The sequence below is a fragment of the Arachis duranensis genome, chromosome 1 (genome assembly GCF_000817695.3).
Source record: "Arachis duranensis cultivar V14167 chromosome 1, aradu.V14167.gnm2.J7QH, whole genome shotgun sequence".
Lineage (NCBI taxonomy): Eukaryota > Viridiplantae > Streptophyta > Magnoliopsida > Fabales > Fabaceae > Arachis > Arachis duranensis.
The window spans coordinates 11,585,954-11,603,012 of record NC_029772.3 but is presented as its reverse complement, the minus strand read 5'-3'; the positions used below and the strand labels follow the sequence as shown (position 1 = coordinate 11,603,012).

The window sequence follows — 17,059 nt, the reverse complement described above, 5'->3', positions numbered from 1 at the left end:
TTGATAATTAATTATTTTTTATAATATATGAATTGATATGTAATTTCTTTTTAGTATTTTTTATTCTTTTATTTTGAACAAATATACAGCTAAACATGTGTTAATATTTTAATATGACATCTAACGATATTTAATTAATAGTAAAAAATAAATTAAATATTAAAAGATAACCACTCATATCAAAATTTAAGGATGATGGAATCCATACAAATTAAAGTACAAGCAAGACGTTCTTTAATTTAAGTATTCCCAAAAAAAAAATTACTTGGATAGTTGGATTATATTTAATTGATTCATGTATAAATGGACAACAGTACGTCCCATGTTGTACGTGCAAATTAAATTAAAAAGAAAAAGTTATCTTTCTCATATATTTATAAGGTTTGGTTAATTAGGGTTATAGTCTTGTCCATTTTCAGATATCTCACTATTCTAATTTTTTTTTTATTGGAACAGACATACATATGATGCTGAAAATGAACCAATGGAACAAAGTAGTAATTTAGTTTTCTTTTTTAGAGAGAATCATATGGATATTTTATTTTATTTTATTTATTATTTTAATTCAGCTTGGTAGATAGTGTTAGTTGCTATACTTTATGAAAAAGCTTAATTATGTAATGTGTAATAATAATCCTCATCACTTTAAACAACAGTTTCTTCTTTGAGCCACTAGATGTCAACATCTTAAGAGTCTTGCACTTGCTCAATTTTTTGTGCTAAATTCGATCTTCTAATCCAAATTAAAGTATGCTCTTTTTATTTTAATTTTATTAATTTTTTTTCTCTTCTTGTTGTGCAAGAAAAGCAAAGCAAAACATTGATGTTTGATGATGGTGGGAATTAATTGATGAAAAGGCTAATCTTTGCGCAATAGTAGTTAGGATTCTGTTTGCATAAAACAATCTCTTTTTTTATTCGTGAAAATGAAATTTCATGTATCGGAAAAGATTGATCACTTTAATTTAATTAATTAATTTTTTAGGTTAAATAATAATTAAAGAAGATATATAGTAACTCTCTTATAATTAAAAGTAACTGTTTATTTTGTTTTAATTGCGCACATAAACTAGAGAAAATGAAAAAAAAAATTAGAGCAACTTATTAGCTATATTTGTGTATGTGATTATATATGAAAATATTTAATGAATATATATTATCTAATTTTTTCCCTCCTTGAATAATTACTTGTGAAAAAAATTCTCCAAATTAATTTAAACAACTATTTTCAACTAGAAATAATAATATGCTTTAAGAATGAAAATTAAACTATATAGTTTACATAAATTAAAAACAAAAATATTGAGAACTAATCTAACTTGGGAAAAATCCATGTATGCGAATGAATAAAAGCTTCATATAAATTTAAAAAAAAAAATAATATGTCAACTCATATCTAGAATTAGATAAGTGTGTAATAATTAGTTGGATACAGGAGGATAAAGTTTGAAACATGCATAGATGCACTAAGTATGAAAACCATGGATTATATATATATAGAAGCTACCATGGTATTGTATGTGAAAGCATTAGGTTTTTCCCACTTTTGATGTGTGAGGCACACATATACACACTGATGAGCTTTATTGAACATGTTGTTTGAAAATAAAACTTTTATATGCTTTTCCCACTTTCATATGGAAGAACCACTACTTAGCCTCATATTCAACATGTGCTATTGTCTAGCATTGTAGGGTCCTTCATTTCTTTTCACTTATTATCAAACAAATAAACAATAGGATAAACTATAAGAAAGTTTTTAAGTATATGGTACATCGGTGTTTTGGTAATTTTTAATTATTAATTTTAATTATATATATTATATATATTTTTTATAATTAAAATTAATGGTTAAAAATTATTAAAACATCGATATATTAATATACTTAAAAGTTTTTTATATAAGTATATTTTTTATATCTTTTGTTTTTAAATTTTATTTTGTTTTAATTTTATTTTTAAAATTTTTTATTTACATTAAATATAGTTCTAATAGCTAAATTTTTAAAAAGTTTAGGACTAATCTAGTAATGATACGTAACAACTATATCTGATTTACTTGTATTGAAAGTTGTTCTTGTGAAATTGTAAATGAATTGATTCTAATTTTTTAAAAAAAATTAGCTGTCAAAGATATATTTATATTTGATGTAAATCGAAAACTTTAGGACAAAATTAAAACAAAATAAAATTTTAAGATTACTTTTAAAACTTTTAACAAATTTTAAAAACAAAAAATTTATACTTTACCCTAAACAATATTATTATTGTTAATTGTATTATTATATGTTCCCATCTCAAAATTAATGAGTGATAGAGATTAAAGCCAAACCTTCCAAATCAATACTTAAATATGTCTGGTGAACGTGGTTACATATATATGGTTGCCATTATTATAGGGTTTTGATTAATTAGTTATATTATTATTAATTATGTCTCAATAATATAATTTTTTGTTTTTAATTAGTAAAAATTAATAATAATTAAATACGTTGCATGATTGATTGAGAGAGAATTTTCTTGTACTAAAATTTTTCATTCTTTTTCATGCCTAGAAATATCAACAGAATGTATCTTATAAGTGTTTTAAGATAAAATAAAGATGAGACAAAAATATTATTGGATTTCTGTTCCTGATGCATTTGTTCTTTAATTTGGTTTTTAGAGTAGTGTTTTTAAGTTGTCCTGATGGGACACAAATAGAGTTAGTTAATTAGAATGGGACAATTTTTACTCATTTTTAAAAAGTAAAAAAAAAATATATAGACTTTTTGTTTTTATCATCATGATACAAAAACTTTTTGGCTTCTCTATGTAATTATGTATATCACGGGTAAACAAACAAGTTTATCTATTATTACCTTCCTTTTTATTTAATTTATACATTAAAACTTAAAACCAACTTCCAAACACTCTATTTAAAAGAAAACGAAGAAATATTATTTTAAGATAGAATATTATATATTTTTGTTTCTATTCATCTCTCTATATATATATATTTTTGAAGTAAATTACATATTTATATCCTAAAATAATTTTCAAATGTCACATAAATAATCATATCCTCCTTCTAGCAAGCATTAGAAAGTGATACTAATTAATAGGGTGTTTGCATACTACATAGCATGTATCCCTTTCAAGCCAAATAGCACCCAAAAAAAAAAAACCCTCTCTCTATATATGCTCTTTTATTATTAGAGAAAATAACAAATTAAATAGTTCCTTCACTTTTTATCTAACTAATTAAAATATAAAAATATTTTTTATTTTTGAAAACACGAGACATTTAAGTCTCTTCAGAGGACCTATTTATTCTTATATATTTTGGACGAAAATTAAAGACTTAGATGTCTTGCATTTTAAAAAATAAAAAATATTTTTATATTTTTAATTAGTCAATAACTTATATATCTTCGAATTATAAAATTAAAGATTTATTTATTTTTTATTATTATTAAAAGATAATATAGCTTCCTTCTTGTTCATATATATAGTGGTGTGCATTTATATTTGCTTTCTGTTATTTCTTTGTTTGTTTGTGTTATTCATCAAATTATTATTGCAAACTAATAAATTCAAGGGAACTTGCATAAAATCAGACTAGAATATATGTATCCTTTTCAGCTGAGTCAAAAGGCTGCAAAACCTATAACATCTTGAGATGTAAATAACTAAATATACGTGTTATGATTTAAGGTGGTCCTTCTTAATTCATACGTAAAAAGAAAAAGAAACAATAAAACAAATTAAAGAATTCAAAAGGGAAAAAATGGTCCTGCTTGCAAAGTGATAATAAGTTTTGGTACATTAACAATAGAAAAATTTGATCTTAAATTTCATATATTTGACCTAGTTTTATACGCTGAGTAATACTTAGGAGTATTAATTATTCACCCTTTTAATTACTTTTTAAATATTTAAGTGAGTAAAAGTTTATATATATATGTTACTTTTAAAAATATTAAAAAGATAAAAAATTAAAAGAATAATTAAAAAAATGATAAGTATATATATATATATTCAAAGTTATATGTATTTTCCTTGTCTTTTGTTTTGTATTCTACAAGTAGTTTTATATGAAATTTTTGTTCAATTCAATCGCTAAGTATATTTAATGTGTGTGTTGTTTATCCATAAATGTAATAATGTAGACATCTTGGTATTTATTTATAAAAGTAACCATATGAATAATTTTAAGAAATTGAGAGTTCAAATTTCATTTTAAGCTTAAAAAGAAAAAAAACACTTATTTAAAGATTTTGGAATTTAAGTATTGAAATTAAAATAACATTTTTCTTAAAAAAATTTTACTCCTTTATTGAGATTTCACTTCTTCGGTTGAGGAGAATCTTTTAGATTTCAGATAATGAGAGTTGAGATTTAGATGGCAGTAATTTAATATAAAAATAATAAAAATTTTGCAAAAGCATTATTCCTAGGTACTTTGAACACTAAAAGTTTCTTACGTGTCATGGTTTTGATTTTTATTTTTATATTTTTAAGGATGATTAGTTGATTTTAATCAAACCCAACGTCGTTATCTTCAAACACAAATATCTCATGTCCTCTTAACAACAAAAACAAATATCTAATGTCACCAATCCTCCAAAAAAAAAAGAAAAGAATATAAAAAGAAAATATCTCATGTCAATTCACCTTTTAATTCTAACATATATAGACCTAGGTGATATTTTCATCATGAAAAGTTCCCTCCTTGTTCACTTTTCATTACTGTTTCATTGGAACAGATTCATAAGATATCCATAGATGAGCACATGAGCATTATTATTATTATTATTTGTTTATATTATATAACAATTTATGAATATTATAATAAAAATTTATTTGACTGACAAAAAGATGAAAACTCATGTGTGACAAAAAGATGAAAACTCATGTGCAGTTATTTTCATATAAAATCGCTAGTTAAAAATCGTTAAATGATTTGATATGTTTGACTAAATTATTATCTGACCGTTCTCAACTAGCAATTTTACAAAAAGTCAACTACACGTGAATTTTCACGGACAAAAAATCAAACGCTACTTTGGTGTGATGACCAAAGATACATAACAGCAAAGGTTGACATGCATTGATGCCTAAGTGGATGTGTGTTTAAGATAATAACTGGGATTTTAATAATCATTTATAGAAGATAATTATAATAGTTGGATATGTAAATGACTGGTTCTTTGATTTTTAACTATTTCACTGTGAAGGATAGATTATTTCACATTTTGATGTTCTATCCACAAATTCAAAAGACTAATATATATTACAATATACAAAAGTGAATTATATATTCCTATCTACAAAGAGATATATAAGGTGAAGACTCACGTATAGTTGTTTTCACGTGAAGTTGATAGTTGAGAGTGGTTAAATAATAATTTAGTCAAACATGTAGAATCATCTAACAGTTCTCAACTAACTTCGCATCAAGACAACTGTACAGAGTTTTCACCGATGTATAAATACGTTTAAAAAAATTAAAGGAGGGAAGGGAGATTAATAGATTAACCTCCAAAACCATTATTGGTTTGTTCTCCAACAGTGGGGTGCCTATTTTCTCTTGCTATTTCTTCTTGCTGGTCACCATTATCCACTCTCACTATCAAGCTTGATCTTGGAGTAATGGGAGACAATTCAGTCTCAGATTGATAATCTTCGTCATCATCATGGTCCTCATAGGATGAAGTGTGCCGTGTCGAGTGGCCGGTGGTTTTGAAGCGGTGTAGCATTGGTCCTGAAGAATGCACCGTCGAACCAATGGTACTTCCGTCGTCCAAGGTTCGCGCCTTCGACTTCCCTAGCCTCTCTCCATGCTTCTTTTTCACAGCCATGTGCCATTTCTTTAGCGCCTTAGATGTTTGTTCATCAAATATTGATCTTTTCATTGTTGAGCCCATCTACAAGTGGCAGTGACAAATAAAACGAAACAAATGAAATAGAAATCTAAATAGTAGTATGAATTTGATTTTGATGCACGCCTAGTGTAAAGTAGTTTTACACGTGCATCCAATTACGTAATGTCACATCAGAAAAAATAGGTGGAAACTCAGGTATAGTCAACTTCACATGAAGTTGATAACTGAGACCCGTTAGATGAAGTCAAATCAGTCAAATCATTTAACGGTTCTCAACTATCAACTTCACGGAAGTTGACTGCACCTGAGTTTTCACCGTAAAGATAACTACCTTTCACATTGACCACGTGAATGTCATCCAAACGAATGGATGTGATTGCACGACTGTGTAAAGCGCTTTACACCTTTACACTGTCAGTGCATTAAAATTAAACTCTAATAGTATTGACTCATTCTAAATTGAAAAATCTAAATAGTAACTTACAAAGAATAAAAAACAACTAGTGTTTATCATGATTATGGCATTAGGAATCAAATTGGAACCAAGTCATTTTATCAATAGAATTTTCCCATCCACACCCATATAAGTTGTTTGTTTCGGACAAACAAAACATATGCATCGTCGATCTTGACCCCGGAAAATCTTGCATGAGAGTGTTTCTATTAGATAAAACAGTAGAAAACCATCAAGCAGAAGCATGTAATACCTGAGTAACAAGAGCGTATAACGGAAGCGTGATATAACTGCATAGGCATAGCACTCCAAGCCTTCAAGCCACACAAGAATTCATGGAATTAGTTAATATATGATACATTTTTTTATGTCAATATCTTAGATGCACAAGGTTCACCTTGGGGCACTAAGGTAATTCATTAGTATAGACTTGAATTATACACCAAATTTGAACCATTGCAATTCTTTGATACATGATGCATAGCATAATCATGTTGATTTGCTACTTTACTGCGAAAAGAGAAATTTAGGTGTTAACACTTACCCTAAAACTACTTTAAGTATTGCAAGCTTGAAGTCAGCATGAAAACAGTTTCTAAACCCAAAAGTGTACTGCAAACAAAGCAAGAATCATTGATTACTCAACCGTTTTAACATAGTATCGAAGAATTATTATTCAAGGTTATGGCGTAAGGAGGTAGGTTCAATACCCATATCCACAAGAAATATGTTATTTGGAATGCATTCTGCAAGTGAAGTGAAATAAAAACAGTTAGTTATTGGTAAACAGATTGAAAATTCCAAAGCATCCTAAAACAAATATCTATATTGTTCTTGCTAGTATAAATGGTAATATCTTAATCCATTCAATAAGTTAAACAGCATGAAAACTCGAATTCGAAGTTACAACGGAAATTATTTGTTCTGCAGGTGTATATCAAGATTCAAAAGAACAAAATCTGCATGCTTACACACAAGATTTTTCAAGGTAACACACATAATCTTCCTTATCTTTGAAACTTCCAACTTCAAGTCTTAATAATTTATACATGACTTTTTTGGATATGCAAAATATTAGTTCTGGATTGTACAAAAAGGGAACCAATGAAATACCTGGAACAAAGCAAAGTGAATAAGATGAAGAACTAACTGAGGCCGACCGAACCAAAAATATTGGTCAGAGCCCTGAACAAGAGGAATCCCTTGGACAACAGCATGCTTTTCTGTGATTTCTATAGCCATATTTGCTAATGTGGCTTGAAGTTTTGTTCCAACAGCCAAAATTATCTGCAACAAATTAAATATTTATAATTGTATATCTCAACAAACCTATGATTGTGCATACTATATATATAAAAAACAAAATACTCACCACGACAGGAATTAAGGATGCCCAAAACATAGCATGCCATCCTGCAAATAATATAAAAATTACCTTTAGTTTGTTAGTCGAATTATCGACGGCAAAACTGTAGATGCTAAAAAACTCCAATAAGAAAATAATTTCTCACCATTAATATTTAGTAGTAGAAAAATGACGAACGACGCCCAGAGGACAGGACTGACATTAATAAAATAAACAAGTTATAATGGTTTAAAAACCATACAGAATATACTCGCATGAATGCTATTGTAAGAGAATATTACCTGACTCCAACAACTATCTTGAAGTCGTCCTCCAAGGATCTTTTGATATACTTTTGGAAGTCAAATTTACTTCCAGGAGCCATATGGACCTACACATAATGCACAGTCAAACAGCGAAGGTGAATTCGATATTAAGGCTGTGATGCTAGTTGGGTTCTTAGAGGGAAAAGGGAATGGATTGATGAGTAAAATGGAATCTAATTTACTTTCCAAGAGTAATATATTATCTCTCTCTCTTCTAGTTACTCTATTATTTCCACTGAATAACCATGAATCTTAACATCTTGTGAGGAGGAAAATGGTATCCACGAATGGATAGGAATCGATGCAGTGTGAACCGTGTATTCTAACTCGGTTGTGATCTTTGTAATTTGCTTACCCGTCTTGGGTTTAAGCCAGTTCTAATCGGGGAAAAATAATATCATAAGGCATATCTTATCAAGGACTCACACTGATAAAACCATTGCGAAGAGCTAAGTAGTCAGCTTTACCCACAGACCTATAAAACTGTCTAAAGAAGCAACCCTGCAATTGGCAAAACAAAAGAAATGGTACACAACATCAATTTAAAAAGAGCACAAGAAAATCAAGCAATGAAATAATTAATATTCAAGTCATTTGAGCTATGACTCAAGTATGCCCTTGTTTACTTCTAATAATTTGCATAGGATGGTCCAACAAGTACCGGGTGTTGACATGCCTCTGTCTTGTTCATAAAATCATATCCTCTATCTCAAGAAGAGAAAAAAAGAAAAAACCAGAAAATGTGGAAGATTAGCTAAAGAAAAGATCTTACGATATAGAAGAAGACGGGATTTCTAGTCCAAAAAGTTGCATGGGCTTTCACAAACGATGTTTCATGAGTTAGCCGGAATCTCGAAGCATCTACACACACAAATATGCAACATATGAATGAGATTGCATGCAGCACAATTTCAAAGTAAAATTCATAAACTTAGAAGCCTAAGAATTTGTCACTTTTTGCAATGCAAAAAAGGATAAATACTTAATGCATCATTATCCACCATACCAGTAGCAAACTCATAGCCATGAGATGAAGTCTCTGCCTCCCATGCCTTCCACCCGCGTATCTGCAGAAAAGAAATTTTTTACTACTTGCAACTGACATCTTAGGATAGGGATTTAGGACAAAATATCTAAGAGTTAAACTAGATCTACTAATTTCCTCCTATTCTTTCAAAGCACAACGAAAATTTTATACTTACAAGCATCGATTTAATATGCTTAGAATGGATATATATGGAAAAATAACTTTTTAAGTATTCAATGAAAAAGGGAAATGCAGACCTTCAGTCTCCCAAGAAGCATTGTGACAGCACTGTAAAGCACATGAAGAACTGCCAAGAAGAATATGAGGATGTGTAACTGGTGCAACCCATTGCTTGATATAAGCGGCGCGTATCCCTATAATTAGCAATTAGTAGATAATGTTAAAATTACTATAGGTAAGTAAGTAACAGCAACCTTTGACCGTGTTTTCGAAAACAGTAAGAGGTTGATAGCAAAGAGTTGTTTTGATGAAAGCATATCAACCAAAAATCAAAACTTGAAACCCCCCATAATAGAGGGAAAAATCGCTTTGGCAAATGGCAATCAACAGATAAAGATGGCACTTTGAAAGAGTAAATATCCAAGTATGTCACACACTGTGCCATCATTTTATTTTTCTCTTTTCAAATATAAACTTGCAAAAGGTTTGGAAATTATCACGGTCAAAAGATATAACTTTAGCTGCAAGAAAAACCTTTAAGATCCTCTTGACAAAAGAACATGGAAATTTAAGCATAGAAACATTAGTTACCTCCTTGCATTTATAAACTCCATCTTCTGATAGAAGTTTCCTATGAATTTGATCTTTGCCGCTACTCTCATCGCCGCTACCTGCATATTTACATGGCAACAGTTTGTCCGCGGCACTGCCAGGAATACAAATTCTAACAATGTAACTCTGCCCGAATGTCAAAAGCAGAGAAATGAAGCCTAGAACCATCAACTCTGCAAAAAAACAGAGATTTAAAACAGAAGAAAACATGTGGTAATTATTTATTAAACATTAATATCAACATGTACTAAAAGTAAGTCAAGAATATTCAAACTGATTTTCCAAGTTACAGTGATAAGCATCATAATTCAGAAGTTCATAAGAAATAATTGCTTGGAAAAATTCTTACCAGCTTTGACTTTCTCAAGAGCTTCAAGCAGAGCCCTCTTGTGCCTATCATTTAGCCACTGGAAAATTTCAGCCAGTTAGGGACACAGTACACAAGAAAATCACAAATATCTTTTACAAAATTTGGAAGAAACAAAAATGAAATTACACTAATGACACATTGTCCTTGGTCAAACAGTCTCACATTGAAACTAACAACCAGAAAATTAAGATCAACTAACACAATTCTTCATTTTCCTCAGCAACAAAATTGAAAGTACAAACAATGTTACATTATCATGACAAAATTTTCCAGCTACAAAAACATAATAATTGATCATATTTCAAAATTTTGAGAAATTAAATCAAATTAAAGAAATAAAAAGGTTTGAATTTGATGGTGAGAAATTAGTACCGTTCCAACTTTGTGAAGACCCTTCTCAAGAACAATGGAAATTAAGATGAAGACAGTGCAGACACCAGCCACAGCCCAAGTTGGTGTTTGATCAAGTTCACTCCCAGTCCCACTGCTATCACTTGACGCCATTACACCATTCCATAACAAGCTACACGCTATGCTGATCATAAAAAACTGCATTTTGCACTTTGAGGCATGCATTTATGACAAATTACAGAAGCAGTTACAATTCTCCCGGAAAGAAAGGAGCACTGAGAAAAGAAGAATAACAGGTTGACCAAGGTTGAGAAAAATTATGTTGGGGTTTTGTGGAAAAGGAAAAAGATTGCAACTTTAATAAATAGTGTGATTGGTTTCTTCAGAAATGGAAGGTGAAGAAAGATTACAAGAAGCACCAATGTTCCGACTTCAGAATCAAAAGCGCGTTCATTTACTGGTAGCTGGAGAGAGAGAGAGAGAGAGAGAGAGAGAGAAGCAATGTGTAACTATGGCTTCTGATTGTGCCCAGCAAGTTGCTGGCATTGAAAGCAGCTCATGGATTGAATTGAAGCACCATTTTTTTTGTTGAGTTGAAAAAAAAAATTATTTTATATATTTTCTGAAGTTCTATTCTGCCTCTTGTCATGGTTTATGACATTCATTATCTTATATATTAATATTTTTAATCCATTTAGGTTGACTAATAAGTGCTCACGTTTTAAATTTTATTTTGGGTAGATAATAATTTATTGACCAATAAATTTTTATATAAAGTTTGAATGTATATTTAGTAATTTTTTATTTTTAAAAATAATTTAAGAAAATTTATTTTTTAAAAGAATTTTTTAAATATAATTTCAAAAAATTCTGCTGTTGTGAAATTTATAAGTATAAGCGCGTAATTTTTTTGATTTATCAAATACAAAATAAAAAATTTATACTTTAAAACAACACAAATATTTTTTCAAAAATTTTATCGAATCAAGTGAAAATAATCTACTGAATAGGAAAATCCTATTGAAAAGAATATAATCAATGTATTAACATTTATATCATTAATATTATTATATTATAACGTAATGTTTTTTCTCCTTATTTATTTATGCCTATGGAGTTATTTATTCATTGAGCTAGATTCTCTCTGATTCACTGGCATAGTTGTAACGAAGGAGTACCATTACGATTTATGTTTTAAAAATATTAAAGAAGAATTTGGTTGCCATTTCTTTAAGAGAATGCCAATTAAGAGATTAAATTAATCACTTGTTCCCTTTTTTATTCAATTACTTATTTCATAAAAAAAATACAACATGAATAATCAGTAATATTGAGAAAATAAAAAAATTAGAACTTATCTTATTTAATATTTATTAGTTACTATAATAATTAATATAAATACTAAATAAAATAAATTTTGACAAATTTTAACTAATTTTTTTATTATTAAATATTTTCGATAAATAATCTCTATTTGCAATAGATAGTAGATACTCTAGATAAAAATAATAGGTTATTGTGATTATATTTGCATTTTGCAATTAAGGAAAGTAATAATTACCTAAGATTATGCTAGCTTTTGTTCACATTAGATACTTCAGTAAAAAACATAAGTTCTGAGATTGCAGTCCAATGTGGTCACTATCAGACTTAAATTCAAAGAATTCATGATCAAATGCAAATTTATACGGTTACATTCTCTTTTTGCTACTTGTTTAGGTGCACTTAATTTTGTTCCCAATTTATAGTATTAACTATTAACATACACTTTTGGCACTTTATTTGTCACTTTTTGCTATCATCAATTGTATTTCTAAAATTATACGAGTGAATTTGAATTACTTTGTCCATTAAATTCAAATTGATGAGTATATTAGTTGTTATTTATCAAATAATATGATATGGTAACAAATATATCTTATATATGTGCAATCATATTATAAAAATTATTTAAGTTATTATATTTATAATCACCTTATATTAAAAGTTAAAGCCATTAATCCTAAAATAAAATATTAAATTAGTAGAAATTAGAACTAATTACTAATTAGTAGTAAGTAGTAGCTAGAAACTAATATTTTCTGATTGTAGCAATTTGACCTCAAATTTGTGCGCAAAGGAAGCAATAATATTCAATCAATCTCTTTTTTTCTGTCTCTTGTTTTATTATTATTTATTTATTTTAATAATGATTGATAATTCAGGCTTGATTCCCGGTTAGTGGTTGGTTTCCTACTTTCTTAATTCTTTTCCATTTTCCATTAATTGGACCCACCTTCCTTTTTTTTTTTTGGTCTCTCATGGCATCCTTAATTCGTCATAACAAAAATTAATCTGTGGTAGATTTGATCTTTATTTAAAAATTTGTTTTTGTTAATAAATTATTATATATATAAAACAAAATTCAACACTTATTTAAACAGACGAACTATAATATTCTTTTATTTGATATTATTATGTTATGTTGAGTGTTGATATTTGACCATACACTGGGGTTAATAAAATCATAAATATGTTTTATTTCCACAAAACATCACCCTCAATAGCCATTTTAAATTTTAGGTCATAAATAAATTAACCATTTAAGTGGTGTAATTTGCTTTCAGTCCAAAAATCTTAATCCAATTCAACTTATAATCTAATTGCAATTCAATATTTTATAAACCATTAAATCTAAAACACCAAAACATAGGCTAAAAATCTAAATTTAATCCAAACACACATCCAAAATACAAAATGTAATAAGTTTTAAATATATTGCATTTGTTTAGTATATAACTATATATACTCTAGAGAAAAAATAACTAAGACAATGAAAAAGAAAAAAAAAATCGAAACGACCCACCTCTAAATGAAAATGAACCATGAATCTGTTGACTATAAAAGTCAAACAAGTGGACCTGCAACTTCCAAGGTGACAACCCAAGTAGAAATCAATCTAATAATGCATCAAGACATGTTCAAACACAATAAAAATCCACGTCCAAAGGAAAAAAAAAAAAAACAAAAAAACACAAAAATTCCTACACATAATGCTACAAACAATTTAATAGGTGGAACCACTCAAACACAATGATCATATTATCATAATTTGAAATTAAGTTGGGTTGGTTGAGTGGTCAACTCACTCGTCTGCTTAAACAAATGTTGAAGGTTCGAATCCTGCCTTGTGCATGCAGCAATCCATTGGACAGCGACAAAAAATACCATAAAAAAAAATTTTCATAAAAAAATAATCCAAAATTCTTATACTATTATCATCGTCTCTCACTACTATCTTCATCACACTTTCTTTTCTCCCCCAACCATTCATTTTACCATCTCCATCGTCAAGGTCGTTATCTTCATTATCAAATATTATCCCTAACCAAGAAATCAAATTCCTTTAATTTGGAGAAAGGACTCCTTAATTAAAATTTTGATCTAATTATAAAATTTGTATATTAATTAAATATTTTATTGAATCCTTTTGCAAAGTGGGATACCACAAGGAGCAAGAGTAAAATTTAAGAAAACAATCAATTATTTTTAAATAGATATAATTATAGAGGCCTCTTTCTCTCTAGCTAACACACACAAACAAGTTCTTTTCTCTTTTTCACTTGTGATTTGATTTGCATGTCACATCGTTTTTCATGTATGTTCTAATCTTTGATTATATATATATATTTCATTTATGTTCTAATCTTTTTAGATAATTTTGATATAATTAGTCATTTTAATAATATTAATTAGCTCCTATTCCTGTTCTTTAGGATTAATTTTCCCTCAATAATACATATGTAATATTAGAAAAATAAAGTAATTATAAAAAAAATTATGTATGCATAAAAAAATCATATAAAAAAGTTAACATGTAAATTTGGGTAATTTACTTAAAAAAATCAAATAAAAATAAAAACTATCAGATTATTCTAAATAAGAAAATATAACATTTTATTCTTGTTTTTATATTAATTTAAAAAAAACATAAAACCTGAATAGAAACAATGATTCATAGTTAAATTCTAAATCGTAGTAAAAAAAGCGAAAAGAAATCTTGTCGACAAAATGAATATAAATCGTGAATAGAAAATGGTTTTAAGCATAAAAAAATAAAACAATATGATAGTTTTTACTTTTATTCTGCTTTTTTAAGTAAAAATAATCTTGGAAATTCCATATAGAAAAAAAAGGAAGAAAAAGAGGGTAAAGACAAATTAAAGAACGCGCAGGACATAGAAGTTGGAACCAATTAATTATGTATCACCGACTTGTAGGTCCAAAGTGTTGTCGATATCTTTGAAGCATTCTTATTATAATTATTAATCAATAAGACAAATTTTCTTCTAGGACCATCATAGATATTCATATTCACAATCTCAGGTTGTGTTCACTTTCATATAATAGAGTTTGTATTGAATACGTAAACAATACTAATAACCATGCATGCTAATTAAAGGGGAGCTGAGGTCTTTTATTTGGTTTAAGTTTTTAGAATAAGAATTTTTATATATATAATATTAAAATTTTATGATTAAAAAATTTGTGTGATTTTTGTTATTCTAAAAGAATTAAGTAAAAAGCACACTAAACAAGTAAAAAATACATAGTAGTAAAATCTTAGCTCGTTGGGATTATGATTCTCATCAACAACTTGCATGTTTGCATAATGAGTTATCATGACTTGGGACCCACCCATGCATGTATGTGGTCACCTAATAAATGATGGTACCTTATATTTTTGATACAAATAGTATTTTTATTATAAAAATAAATTATAATTCAAATAACATAATTTTTTATTTTTATTGTATCCTATATTATTGTTGTACATAGAAAAAAAAATTTCAACCCTATCTATCTATAACGTGTAAATTCAACAACAACATATATAGTATGTTAATTAAGGGGCCATCTAGTGTACAGATGTGTCTGTACAGATTTTTGTCCTTTTGTGACTGAAAAAGCGTGTCATTAAAAGTGTTATTTAAAGAAAAAGTGTTACCCTTAATCGTTAACTTGGCTCTGATACCAATTTTTAACCAACTCTTCATATTTTTGTTTCGAATTTGTATAAATTTGGTTGGTGGTACTTTATAATTTGTAATTTCATAATCAAAAGTATTGAGCATTTCTACTATTACTAATTCTGATTTCATTTTTATAGTTTTTCAATCTTGTTTTAGTTTATAATATTGATTATTATATATAAAATCTTTTATCTGTTTATTTTTTTCTTTAATATAATTTTTCAATTCCTCCAAAACTTCTTTTATTTCTACACTTTCTGTTGTTTCTAGATGTCTTTTTAATTTTTCAACTTCATTCTCCATTTTTTCTCTCAACAGCTTTAATTCTTTTAAGTCATAATATGGTGTTCCGGGCATTTATAAATTTTTTAAGTTTAACTCCAACTTGTTTATATTTGTTCTTATTTCTATCATTTTTATTATAAGGTCATTAATTTCGAACTGAAGATTATTTAATTCCCTTTTATACTCCTTTATTTTACTTTTTAATTTTTTCGCCCTTTTTCTTTTTATTTTGTTTTCTGGTCTTTCAATCTTTGTATATTTTTCAATCTTTGTATACTTCATTATTTATCTTAGAATTTCTGCAAATTCTATCATCGATTCATCACTATTTTCTAGAGATTTTATTAATTTTTCTAACTCTTTTACTTCTCCTTTCAATTTGTCATAGATTATTTTTAGAGCTTCAAATGCTCTTTGATTTATTTCAGAAAACTGTAAATAATTCAACCGATTTTCTCTTTCAAAGAGCTCTTGTTTCTTATCTTGATAGGTTACATATATTTTCTCTTTATTTATTGTCATAACTTAATGTTTAGGGTTTCATTTAATTTTTCGACCTTTTTTTGTTAATTCTTTTATTTCAGAATTTTCTTCTTTAATCTTTAACTTAGATAAACTTAAAGGGCTATTAATTTTGGATTCTCTTATATGAAAATTTGATGAAACTAATTTTCCTGATGGTTCTTTTAGTAAAAGAACTGGGTTTTCAATAGCTTTATATTTTGGTATTTCTGTTTTTACAATTTTCTGAAATAATTCATCAACATAAATTCTTTCTCTGTTTTTAAATATTATACTATGATGGCTATTTGTTAAAGCATAATTTATTGCATATGTAATTGAAAATGGTTCATCGTCTTGTTCCATTAGATTCTTTCTGTGAAATTTATAAGCCAAACTTATAGATCTTCCAAGATTTTCAGTTGATAAAGGTATAGCATATCCAAGATGGGCATTGAATTTAACATTTACGTTTGCCAAGTTTCCATGAACAATTCCAATTATTTGATCTATTGGGTCATCAGTAATTCTTTTGTCACAGATTGCTAAGCTTATTGGTGAATTAATTCCTTTCATATATGTAGATTTGATTAAGACTTGTATAGTACTAATATGAATCCATCCAATTTTAGATATTTTTTGTTGATCCTTAATTTTCTCAATCTGTTTACTCAACTCCTCATCATTTATCAAAGCTATTTCAAGTTCTCCATTAGCAGATTTTATCTT

At 27.8% G+C, this 17,059-nt stretch overlaps 1 protein-coding gene across 1 annotated transcript; it reads right to left on the bottom strand.

The window, feature by feature from the left end:
- Nucleotides 1-5,173: 5,173 nt before the first annotated feature.
- On the bottom strand, nt 5,174-9,383 carry LOC107475770 (MLO-like protein 8; the record flags this gene model as incomplete). The annotated part of the gene is given in 12 exon segments (XM_016095436.3): nt 5,174-5,909; nt 6,575-6,635; nt 6,866-6,933; nt 7,032-7,067; nt 7,435-7,608; nt 7,694-7,734; nt 7,833-7,882; nt 7,969-8,057; nt 8,419-8,493; nt 8,765-8,853; nt 8,999-9,059; nt 9,277-9,383. Coding segments are annotated over 12 exon segments (1,244 nt in total), but the record flags the coding sequence as incomplete, so codon positions are not given.
- Nucleotides 9,384-17,059: the final 7,676 nt, after the last annotated feature.